General features: G+C 46.2%; 1 protein-coding gene across 1 annotated transcript; it reads left to right on the top strand.

Annotated features, from left to right (window-relative positions):
- Nucleotides 1-2240: 2240 nt before the first annotated feature.
- On the top strand, nt 2241-12377 carry abhd3 (abhydrolase domain containing 3, phospholipase). Its single transcript, XM_008282903.1, has 9 exons — nt 2241-2454; nt 3651-3814; nt 5762-5944; nt 7299-7344; nt 9755-9867; nt 11047-11220; nt 11494-11542; nt 11623-11788; nt 12004-12377. Exons 1-9 carry the CDS (start codon nt 2293-2295, stop codon nt 12183-12185), a joined length of 1239 nt encoding a protein of 412 aa, XP_008281125.1. The 5' UTR covers nt 2241-2292; the 3' UTR covers nt 12186-12377.
- Nucleotides 12378-12643: the final 266 nt, after the last annotated feature.

The following is a 12643-nucleotide window of genomic DNA, read 5'->3' as shown; positions in this document are numbered from 1 at the left end:
TTTAATATATTTTTTAGTATTTTCATCTTTTATTGTAGAGTGTTATCAGGTGTTTTCACTCTAAGAGAGCCGTGCACAAGAAATGCAAAGTGCCTTGAGTGTCTGTTTGTGCACAAATGACAAAATAAATCCTTGAATAATCCTTGAAAACACACCGTGTGTGAACAGTATAAACCTGAATTTAAAAAAAAGACCTTATAAATAGATTTTAACTCTGGATCCCTCCGTACAAGAAAGATAGTAGTGTTACCTTAATGCCCTTTAAAATTCCATTACATTTTCATTTAATTAAATTAGCGCACATTGCCACAGGGTGAAGCTGGAACATTTTGCCCCCTGGGGCTGTGGAGGCTCTGGGGCATTCGCCTGCTTTGCCTGGTTAGTGATTTCGCTTCACAACCGCTGCAGCACGTCTGTGATGTTTTCACGGGAGCAGGACGAGGTGCTGTCTTTGCAAATGCCTCATTAATCAGTCATTTTCTTTTACTCTGAGCTGTCCGGTCACCGTGTGCCAAAACCACGTTACCCTGATGAACTCTAACTCGTCACAAAGGTTTGATGTGTTGACTCAAGCCTAAATACTACTCCAGCATCAGGAAGTGCTTTAACGCCACTCAGCTCTCCACGTTTCACCGTTTTAAACAGGAATGAGGAATTTCAAGCTGAATTCTCCTTTTGATGCCCAAACCTGAGCAGCTCACTGGGCTTCAGAGAAAACTGATCACATTCAACCACTAAAACTATACTGTTCTGTTCAGGAATGCATGCAAATAACTATAATTTGACGTCTGAATCAAGAAATAATAATGTGCTTTACTATTTTTTCAGTTTTTTTATTTTAAAACAGTACCAGGCCCAGTTTGCCACTAAATTTTCATACCAAAACCATCACGGGTTCAAACTTCAAAGTGGCATCGTGACATTTCCAGTGGGCTGCTGGTTGGAGAACTTTGACACCAGAAACAGAAAAACATCAAACTCAACTTTGGATTCTTTGTTGGTTTGGTCCACTGTGGAACTGAACTCCTCATATTATTAATTAACTTTCACTCATGGTGGATGTTTTGTCAACACAAATCCAGATTGATTGCCGTCTGTTTCCGTGGTAACACTAGAAAAAAATGTCACTATACAAACATTATGACTTTGAAATGAGAATTCCTCATAACTCTAACATTCAGTTTGCTGATGACAGCAGTGGTCTGATCTCCAACAACAGCGAGGAGGACCATCTGATGGAGATCACCCACCTGGAGGGCTGCTGCAGAGACAACAGCCTCCTCCTGAACGTCACCATGACCAAAGAGCTGATGGTGGACGACAGCAAGAAGCAGCAGAGGACACACCACCCACTCAGGATCAGCGGGACAGAGGTGGAGCGAGTGGAGAGCTGGTTAGAACCGTTGCCTCACAGCAAGATGGTCGCTGGTTCGCGTCCCAGTGAGGACACCCGGGATCTTTCTGTGGAGTCTCCATGTTCTCCCCGTGCAGCGTGGGTTCTCTCCGGGTTCTCCGGCTTCCTCCCACAGTCCAGAAACATGCTGAGGTTAATTGGTGATTGTAAATTGTCCGTAGGTGTGAATGTGAGTGTGCTTGGTTGTCTGTCTCTAAGTGTAGCCCTGTGATAGACTGGTTACCTGTCCAGGTGAACCTGCCTTCACCCTGAGTCAGCTGGAATAGACTCCAGCCCCCCATGACCCTAGTGAGGATTAAGGTGTAGAGATGATGGATGGATATTCAAAGACCTACGTAGGGCAACATGAGAGTCTTGAATAGGGTTAAGGATCTATTAGGCACCGGTCTAGAGTCTTTTGTTTGGCCGTGGAGCAGCTCCCCTGACATGAGGTCTGGGCTGGATGAGCCTTTAGTGTGGCAGATATACAAGGATGCATATTGAACGCTCTCTGGAAACATAACGAGCATAATTGAGGTGTTTCATAAAATGCCAGTAGAAGCAAGAAGCAAATTCACACAGAAAAATAAAGTCAGGATGTCTTCTTGTTCTCCAAAAAGAACTGATTTAAACTTATTCCTCCCAAAAGGCGTTTATAGCCTCCTCCTGTGAGGTGCAGGTGTCCCGTGCTGCCTGCAGGGGGCGCCCTGCTCAGCCCGTCTCCACGCATAAGCCGGTCAAAGAGCGCCACCTTCCGCTCACACATAAATATCTCCTCCTCCTCCAGCAGCTCCCCTTGACGGTCTCCTTCACTGCGGGCTCTCGGGCGGACACAGCAGCAGCAGCAGCAGCACCAGTACCGAGCCGGCCGCGGTCCTCGCAGCTCCAGGAACTCTGCAATGATCTCGCTGGACTTCAACCTCAACGTTCTGACCCGGGACCTGTCGCACTACCTGGAGAACCAAGTCAGAGTTGGGCTGTTCGGTTCGGGCGTCGGGCTGTCTCTGGTGCTGGGCTTCAGCGCCGCGTACACCTGCTACTATCTGATCTCAGTGGCGAAGGTGAGCGAACCGGTTTGTGCTTTTATTTTATTATTTAAATAAATAAATAAATAAATAAACAAACGGGGGACGTTAGCATGAACCGGCGCGCGTGAGTGAGTGTCCGTTCACCGGGGCAGCATCAAGCTAGCGGCGGCGGTGACCGGGTGGAGGTTTAGCCGCCGCCTGTCCGCCAACTTATGGGCGGATAACCGGAGAAAAAGACGGATGATGTTCACAGTAAAATGCCGCATTTACACAGCCCGGTGTGAACAAGCAGAGCTCCCGTTAGAAGTCGGTGCCGGTGATGCTAAGCTAACCGGTGGACGGTTTTATGTAACACTAAGTTACCTTCATTCATTTCACCGGTAGCAGATGGAGACCCGCAGCTTTTATATAATGATAGAAATGAGTAATGACACGTAGAGTTTATTAATGAACAGGATGCTAATTGGACATTCCTCAGTGGGATGAGTGAAGCTGCCAATCAGCTGATCAGGCAATAAATCTTTATTGGTACATTTATTAGTCGCTGCCTTATCTGGTTCTTTTTTTTTATTTCTTTTTGCATGACTTTTCTTTCACTTTGAGTCTATTCACATGTAATAAAGGCCTAAAAATCCAGGTTTATCACATCCTTAAACAGGTTTACATACTGTCACAGCTGCATGTGTATTTATTGACCTGCATGCTCCCAGGCTGTCATTTAGTTTGTTTGTTTTTAGAGTTTTCAGCATCAGAAGATTTTGTGTTAAGTTTCAATGCAACAAGTTGTGCAAATTTAAAATGTGTTTTAATCTTCTGCAGCATTTGATGCAATGACAAAAAAATGGTCTCTGAGGGGGAATAAAGGAGCAGGATTCAAGATTCAAGATGTTTATTTGTCACAAACACAATTATAGATGTGCAGTGAAATGTATTTAGCACCTGTTCCAGAGAGTAAAGAATAGAAACACACCAGAAATAAATAAATATATATATGAACACATGTATATAGACAGACATAAGCAAAATAAATAAAAGTGTCAAATAGTGAGAAAATATATATATATATAGCAGGCGAAAAGTGTCAGTTCAATTCACATAACTTTATTTATCCCCTAGGGGGCAACTCAAAAGCTTACTTAGTATTTAATATAAAGACAAGTAAACAGAATAGTGAACAGAATTTGCAGGTTTGTTTGGACCTAACCCTGTGCCACGCTTGTGTTCTGCAGAAGCCACAGCTCATCTCCGGGGGCAAGAAGTTCTACCAGTTTCTGAGGGAGCAATGTCCGGTGGTGTCAGAGACCTACTATCCCACCTTCTGGTGCTGGGAGAGTCGCATCCAGACTCTACTGAGACCCTTTGTCACAGCCAAACCCGGAGTTGTCTACAGAAAGTGAGTCCTGGCTGTGATTTACCGGCTCGGTGCCGTCACGTCAGAGTTTTTGTTTTCAAAGCTGAGGATTTATTTTTGCTTCACCAGACTCATATGTGCAAGTTTAGGACTTGACCTCCAGTAAGTGATTGTACAGCACGTGTGCGTTTAGAATAACAGCCTTCCTGTTCTGGTTTTACAGCGTTATCATTAAATGTCTGAGTTTTTCCATGTCGATTGTGCACAGCTTCATCAGGAAACTTTTCAAATGAGCTTAGTCACTGAGAAACTGCTGCTGGCTGTTGCTGGGTTTCTTTCTTTCCAGTGTCACAACTGGAGACAAATCCCACTCTTGTTCTTGGGCAAACTCAACAGCTCAGAGGAAAAAGAGATCTTTTGTGCCACAGCGCCGGCTTGGCCCGCCCGGCCTGCTCCTTGATAATGTACATTCTGTTGAAGATTAATTGGCACGGCATTCCTCGCCCCCTACGCACAGAAAGGAGATTAGAATGAGTTAAGACAGATTTGTTCTTCACTGTTACACATTTATGATTTATTTATTCATTCTTACCTTCACTTTTTGATGTCTTTCTTTCATGTATTCCCACGTATCCTGACTGTTTTCATCTGCTGCTGTTGACTGTGTGTGTGTGTGTGTGTGTGTGTGTGTGTGTAACTGTACAAGTGATGTGTGTGTGCACGTGTTCTGATGTGTCACTCGTGTCCTAAACTTATCGTTTTGTTCACCCCAAACATAAAAACAACTAAAATTAGTTATTTCCTCCCAATATCACTGATGTCTGTGAGGATCTGTTCTCGATCTGTTTATTGGGATTTGGGTCCATTTCGGTTCTACATATGAGCTAAATTTGATCTCGATTATTGATGTAGTTGTTGTTATTAATGTGTATTTTTGACTCCCCAGGTGAATTATTAGCCCCATCATTTATCTGCCCCAAGGACTCTGCCTCTGCTCTCGATGGTCTCCTTTGTCAAGGAGACAAATATTCCCATAATGCACAGGGCCTGTATCCATCCTGGTGCAGATGTCTGTTATCAAACCTTGTAAGACTGATGGTGACATTCGATGAAGTTATTATCACATTTCCTGCGGGGACAACCGGACACCCCCTCCCATAATGAAGTTATCCAAGGTTGACCGAAGGACAGACTCCGTGAAGACTGCTCCATGTATTGTAGGCTGTCTGGGTGAAATTCCACTCACCTGCTTGTCCTAGCGCAGGATTAGCACCGTGTTCCCTCCCACTCGGTGCACCAGCCACTCTGATTTGGCCCTCCTTGACTTTAAAGTCTCGCCTCAGGTGCATATTTCATGGCGGTTCTGTAATTTCATGCTGATGTCTTTACCACCGGCTGGCCAAGTTGGCTCACCGGCCGCTGTGTGCGTTTGTGTGCAGTGCAGGTTTTAAAGTGTACTGGCACCAGCTCAGAATGGCCTCATCTGCCAGGCTTGGGTTGTATAGCAAAGAAATTGATTGACCATAAGAACCCACTGGTGCAATGCCCTCCTCCTTATCGCAACTCGCTGTGTGCTGCAAAGGCCACTGACAAGATGATCGCAGGGGAAATGAGGCAGCTGCCAGCGAGCGTTCTGCTCACATATCCAATTCCCCTTTGGCCCTGTGTGTGATGGATGCAGTGAAGTAATCACTTTACCTTACAATGAAGCACAATGTAAGGAACTCAGCAGACAGTATTAATTGTGCAGAGAATGGAGCCGCAGTATTCGAACAATGCTTAAACAAATTCAACCGTGTTAGTGGCTGTTTTATGAGCAAATATGCACGAAACTCTTTTGCTTCTCAACAGTATTGTCGTGCCTGTGTGTGCCTGAGTGTGTGCGTGTGCGTGAACAAGACAAAGAAATGGGAACATACAGATGCAGATAGAAGATAAATTCCAGAAAGAGCCATTTTGCTGAGTTGCGTGTCCCACTCGTCTCCGCAGTGAGCTTATTAAGGCAGCAGATGGAGGACAGATATCTTTGGATTGGTTTGACAACGACGACAGCCTTCCTCATCCCGACCCCGCCACCAGGCCCACGGTCCTGCTTCTCCCTGGTCTGACCGGCACCAGCCGAGAGTCCTACATCTTGCACATGGTCCAACAGAGCCGGGATCTGGGCTATAGGTGGGTGGTCTTGGCTGGATACCCTGGCCGAGGTCCAGCGCTGAATCACAGAACTGACACTCTCTGTGCCTTGTGTCCTAATTTGCTGTTCATCTAAATCACAGATTTGTCGTCCAGCCGCGGTCAGAGCACTCCTGCAGTCGCATCAGTATTGATTACTCGGTACAATCAAGCAACCGCTTTTATAGGGCTTTTGCAAACTTTGTGCTTTTATATAACGGGCCGGTGAGTGACAGGGGGCTCGGGGTTATTTCAGGTGAAGTGCACAAATAAAGTGGGCAGCTAAGCTCTATGTCAAGAGCTGCTTTTGTAAATAGCCAAACGTAGCACAAGCTTGAAGAGTTGCAGAGGGAGGCACTTTTTCCCCTCGGCTTCCTCCCTCTCCGATAGGCGCTTTCTGTGTTCTCTGCACTCATTCTTTCATCCAGATTTGGGAAGGCATGGGAGGAGAGTCGGCAAACTCAGCATCTTCCACCCCTTCACCCTTGTCTGTGTAGCTTAATTAATTACAGCTTATCCCGCTACAAGCTTTGCAGCTTAGCCCGGACCAGCTTCCGAGTCTACGCTGCAGCGGGTTGTTTAAGCAGCCGCCGCCTCCTCCTCCTCCTCCTCCTCCGCCTGTAGCTCCGCCCTGCTGCTGAGTTAGACAGATAGAAACAGCAGGACTGACTCCGGCAGATAATAGATGACTTGTGAGATGTGGGCCAGGGATGGATGCCTTTTTGCTGTAACTGTACAAACAGAACTCACACAGCTGCACCTCTCTGCACAGCTGTTTTCTTTGTGTAGGAATCATTTGTGCCACCGTGTTCCTTTGTGCACAAAATTACAAACCAAACCTCTGAGTACAAGTAATGTTATCTTTGATTCAAGTTCTTCAGAGCACAAGGTGTCACATCCAGATGTTTCTTTCATCTGACCAACAGTCACACTGACTTTAAAAATAAGAAAAACTGTTGCATGTATGTTGGCCAATTGAGTAAAACACTTGATTGATAGACAGAATATTTGCTGAGTAATTTAATGTCAGTTAATTAAGTCAACACTTCAGCTCTACTTGAATTAGCGATCAAATCAATCACATTTATTTGTACACAGTTGTGCAGTGCAAAAAACAAAGAGCCTGTGTAGCTGTATTTACCGTTTATCAGTGGATTAGGGACAACAGTTAACAATTATTGTCTGAATAGATTTATAAAAATCTATAAGCTGTCAAGAAACAACAGAAATTGCTGGTTGCTTGTTCCTAGAAGTCACAGCAGCATCTTCACATGTTGATTGATTTTTCAGTTCTGATCAGGCGACAAATGATTCTGGAGACGATTGAGACGCATCCATGTTCTGTGTGTTTCAGATGCGTGGTGTTCAACAACAGAGGGGTGTCTGGTGAGACGTTACTGGTAAGAATCCAGCATTTCAATCTGTCATCATCTGTTCTGGACTCGTTGGTGTTCCTCGTGTGTGCAGCAGATCCAGAGACGCGGCGTGAAAAGCGCGGTCGGCGGTCCCGTTTGTCCGTCCGACAGCTCCCCGGCCGAGTTGTTCTTTTCTCTGCTGCAGAGCTCGTCTGTTGCACACGTGTGATGGAGCCCACGGGGAGCCTAAGTGGACGCCGCGCAGACAATGTTGTTGCACAGCGGGGATTAAGTTGCAGGCGGATACTGTATTATAATGCCGATCCACAGAAATATGACCTCGCCAGACACGTGCTGTTCTGACACCTGGCCTAATCTGTCCTTTTACACCCGGGTATATTTAGCTGAACTCGACGTCTCCCCTCTCTATCCGTGCATCTCCGCTTCGACCGATCTAATCACACCGTCGCTGTCGTCGGGCGATTTCATCAAAAGCACGGGTGGTGTCTCATTACAGGAAGGGATTGCCCACAATCAGTCTAATGCTCCTCTTAGCGGGTGGAAACCTGAATCAGCGGCTTTGTCCTATACCGTCTCAGCTGCAGAATAAAACACATATATATAGCAGAGAGACTATTGTCACTCAGCTTGATTTAAACCTCTATTGTAGGTCACATCCAGAGTTTAGTTGGCTCAGCTGTGCGAGGGGGGCGGAGGGAGTTGGACCCTGTAACCTTGGCGCCGTATCAAGTGGAGGTAGCAAGGAGGAAATTGTTCTGTATTCTATGCAAATGGTTCAGCATTCACACGCCTCCCTGAGTGTTTTCTCTGCGTCCAGTTAGTGTGAATATGCTCCATTGTTTAAATAGGCCAGAGTGACCCGCTGTGTGAAAGATGCTCCCCGCCACAAAGACCATCCCGAGTGCCAGTGCCCTATTTCTAGCCCTCGTAAAAAAGCCTATTATATCACACGTTCCTGTGGAGTGGCTTAATTCTGCTGCATCAGCTTCCCAAAGCGTTTTGAGGAGCAGGTTAGGGGAGGTGCTTCGATAAATTTCACTTAGTAAGTTGTGCTGTCCCTGTAAAGTCGTGCCGGCCTGTTAGAGGAACCGCAAGAAAGAAAAAAAGAGGAATTTACTTCCCTGAGTTTCTTCTTGAATCTTAATGAGGAGCTGAGGAGAGCTGAGGAGTCGACACCAGCCTGAGAAACTGTTCAAGAGGCTCCTTGGAGTTCGAGCTGGCGTTCAAGTTTTAAAGGGACTTTAGCCCTTTTTTCACAAAACACAGAAATCACAGCCTCAATGATCCAGAAACAGAAAGAAGAGAATCTAGTCTCTGCTTGTACCTTCATAAAGTGGGGACTCAGTTTGTTCTCTTCAAATCGGAGACATCCAGCTCCTTTGTGAAGCTGTAGAAGATGGTTTTCATCCAGTCTCTGGGTTTGGACTGCGTCTCTGCTCCACATCCCAGATCGGACCTGAACCCACAGTCTCCGGCTATCATCACATTTTCAGTTCATCAACTGTTTCTGGAGAGCTGCCGTCTTTTCTTCGTCTGTAGCAAAGTTTTATTTAGCAGTTTGGTGTTAAAGAGTGAGCAAGGGTTTCTGTTTTTTCTGGGGCTTGATGTTGCGTAATGTATTTCACACTCTCTGAGCTGTCACGAAAACTCTTGATTCCCATCGATAACCTCTTTGCCAAGTCTGAAGCACTCGCCCATCTGTTTTTCAGAGATAGCTCGTGCGAGTGGCCGTGGCATCGCTTTTGGAGGACGGCCACCGCCGCTCTGATGCAACTCGGTTTTATGCCTCCTGTGCTGCTGCTGCGACCGTGTTTGGACAATTGGCGATTGAAAACCGAGCATGTTCTGGTGTTCACAGCTCATTCTGTAATCATGCAGTTGCACTGATCAGAAATCATTGATGCACTCGGGTTGGTTTCACTGATTGCACGTTTTCTAACTTGTGAAGTGAAGTAGAGTTTTTTGGGGGCCTGTGTTTTCAATATAATCTTAACGGGAGCAAAAACATGCAGTTACTGAGAGGTGATGCAGCTTTGAATGAATTATATTCCACAGCGGTTTGCTCTCTTATGCTGTGAACTGCAGATCCCATTGAAGGGTATCTTGCAGCCGTTTCTTCCTGTAAACAGTGAAGGTCCAGATGTATCCCTGTTACATACTAATCTATAAACTCTATGTGTCCTCACGACCGTCTCCAGTCTCTGGATGTGTCGTTCCTCCTTGTCTCACGTCTAGCTACCATATATCCTACAGCAGTTATCACAGCTGTACTGGTTCAAAGTTTTTAGTTTTTGTTTCTCTGCTAGAGGAATATATTATGTGTAGGTCCTTCACTCGTGTTCGCCACATTTCCATCCATGTTCTTTAGCATGATGTCAACACAGATAGAGAAACAGGACCAAGAGTGACTGTGTTGTCTTGCTGCCCCTCCCAGACCCCGAGGACCTACTGTGCAGCCAACACAGAGGATCTGGAGACTGTTATTGGCCACATCCAGAGGACCAACGAAGCTGCTCCAATCATGGCTGCTGGAGTGTCGATGGGCGGGTAAAGAGGCCCGCTACCTCCCCACCAGAACGTTTCAGTACCGACACATGCTGCTCACAGTGTGACTCAACCCTCTGGACCCAAAGATGTTGTTTTTTTTTGCTGCTGTAATATTTTTCTATGGAAGCAGCTCAAACAGAAATAAAGACGCCTCGAATATGTTGAATTTGTTTTGCAAAAATTAAAAATACCTGAAATTAACATGTGTAATACTTCCCCAAGTACCACAGGCGTTACTAATACTGGGGGAAATGGTGCATCTACACAAGATATTTTACTAATTACATTTTTAATTAGGCTGCAAGGTGAGCAGTGTTTAGCACCGTCTCCTCGCAGCTAGAAGGTTCGCATCCCAGTGAGGAGTCTCCATGTTCTCCCCGTGCAGCGTGGGTTCTCTCCGGGTTCTCCGGCTTCCTCCCACAGTCCACAAACATGCTGAGGTTAATTGGTGATTGTAAATTGTCCGTAGGTGTGAATGTGAGTGTGCTTGGTTGTCTGTCTCTAAGTGTAGCCCTGTGATAGACTGGTTACCTGTCCAGGTGAACCTGCCTTCACCCTGAGTCAGCTGGGATAGACTCCAGCCCCCCATGACCCTAGTGAGGATGAAGGTGTAGAGATGATTTTGTACATCTCCTATCTGCTCTGAACTTTTGTCACATGGCTCTTTGCAGAGTCCGGTTCATGCAAATGATTCATCTTCAGAATTATTCTAAAAGGAGGCAAACAGAATATCATCATTTTGATTAAATTTTGCGATTTTAAGGTCGTATGTGTTCAAGTTTTCTGAAGAAATGGCACGTCACAGTCTCATACAAGAAATGGTGTCATTTTTTCTGATATATATATATATATTTTTTTTTTAAAGAAACTCACCTTTCAGACCCGGCAGCAGGTTTTCGGGTTCAGAGGGTTTTAGCAGTGCACGGCAGCTCCACACATTTGTTAATAATAATAACCAAACTTGAAAAATATTACCGGTAACACTCTGAGCAGCATAATGCAGCACAACACATTACTCAGCGCTTTAATTTGGTTCCAGTTGTTCAGTGCAGCGTGCCAGAGACGGCGTTTCCTGTTGCACAGCACTAATCCCTTGAATTGAGGGATTGGTCAGAGATGGAATCCCTGTTTTTTTTTCCTCCCCTGTCTGTCTCTTCAGCTCTCTCTCTGCGTTTTCAGGATGATGCTGGCCAACTACTTGGGCCGCAAGGGCCGGGAAACCTGCCTGAAAGGGGTCGTGGTCTTCTCAGCGGGCTGGGATGTGTTTGAGTGCACCGCCTCGCTGGAGAAACCCCTTGACCGCTTCCTCTTCAACTCCTACCTCACCAGCTGCCTGCAGGCCTCCGTGCACAGGTCAGCCGGGGCGAGGCCGGATTAGCACGGCCGCTAACCCACCGCTAAAGGCTAGATGTTGCACAAGCTGCACACAGTCAGGTTCACATATTCATGTTTTATATGCTGATTAATTAGGTTTTAAAAACCCTTTGCTGCTGCTGTAGTTTTAGTTTTGTAGGTGAAGCACAATTATAAAGCTTAATAACTTTCAGTGTGTTCTTTGTCTGCATCTTTGTTTCCGGATGCAGATCATTCAACCTAACAGCGCTTTTGTTTTGAATCTCCCCGCAGACACAGACCAGTGCTCGAAAAGTGTTACGACATCGATCATGTCATGAAGGTAGGGATCATCAGCGATGTTTGAGCTGATTCAGTTAAACAAAGCGGACAAAGTGGACTCACATTACCGTCTCCCTGCAGGCGAAGACCATCCGAGAGTTCGACGAGAGGTTCACGTCCATCATGTTCGGTTACCCCACCAACGACGACTACTACCACGATGCCAGTCCCGTCCACAGGCTCAAGTCTGTGCAGGTGCCAATGCTGTGTCTGAACGCTGCCGACGACGTCTTCTCTCCATCTCACGGTGAGTCTCCTTGTTGTTTGGCCTCTTTATGCCTTTATTCCAGAAGAAAGACAGGAGAGGTAGGGACAAGGGGAAGGACATGCAGCCAGTCAGCGTTGAGGATTTTTATCCTCTTATATCTACGTTCTCATCATAATTTCTGAGAGTTCTAATGGGATGAACGCATGAGTAAAGCTGGCTTTGAGTGCTGGGCTGACTGGGCTTTCTGTTTGCAGCCATTCCAGTGGAGGCGGTGAAGCAGAACCCAAACCTGGCGCTGCTCATCACCTGCCACGGCGGCCATATTGGATTCCTGGAGGGCCTGTGGCCGCGGCAGAGCACCTACATGGACCGAGTGTTCAAGCAGTTCGCGAAGGCGGTCATCGAGCAGGGCGGCCGACTCCAAGACCTCTCCTGATGAGAGAACCTGAAGCGTTCCTCTAGTTTTACTTCTTGCCTTTTATTCCTTTCTTTGCTTTCATCTGTTCCGTCTCTGTCCTCCATCATTCCGTCCTTTATTCCTTCCATCTCTGATTCCATTCCCACCAACTTCCCTCCATTGTCCCTTCCTCTGACTATTGTCCCTCTGTCATCACTTCCTCCTTGATTCCTTTCCTCTCCACCAGATCACATTCTTACCTTTTCCCTTCCTCTCATTGACTTTCTTTTATCTTTGCCGTCCACATTCTTCCGTCCCATTCTTCCTTCTGCCACAAGCAAAAAAAAAAAAGAAAAAAAGAGCATTCTTTCTCATTTGAAGGGCACATTTTATTGAAACGTTGCATTCAACGTTCATTTATTTATTCCGTGCAACTGCGACCAGTCTGTAGTCGTGCTCCGGGCGGCGAGCGAAGCCGAAGCTCAGTCTGTGCCCGA

The sequence above is a fragment of the Stegastes partitus genome, unplaced genomic scaffold, assembly GCF_000690725.1.
Source record: "Stegastes partitus isolate 25-593 unplaced genomic scaffold, Stegastes_partitus-1.0.2 Scaffold289, whole genome shotgun sequence".
Lineage (NCBI taxonomy): Eukaryota > Metazoa > Chordata > Actinopteri > Pomacentridae > Stegastes > Stegastes partitus.
This window is presented reverse-complemented; position numbering and strand designations above follow the sequence as displayed.

What these genes read in the sequence shown, in the direction of transcription:
- abhd3 (XM_008282903.1), top strand. Translation starts at nt 2,293, where the DNA reads ATGATCTCGCTGGACTTCAACCTCAACGTTCTGACCCGGGACCTGTCG. An exon ending in ATCTGATCTCAGTGGCGAAG is followed by an intron (nt 2,455 to 3,650) that starts GTGAGCGAACCG and finishes TGTGTTCTGCAG; the next exon opens with AAGCCACAGCTCATCTCCGG. An exon ending in TGTCTGGTGAGACGTTACTG is followed by an intron (nt 7,345 to 9,754) that starts GTAAGAATCCAG and finishes TGCCCCTCCCAG; the next exon opens with ACCCCGAGGACCTACTGTGC.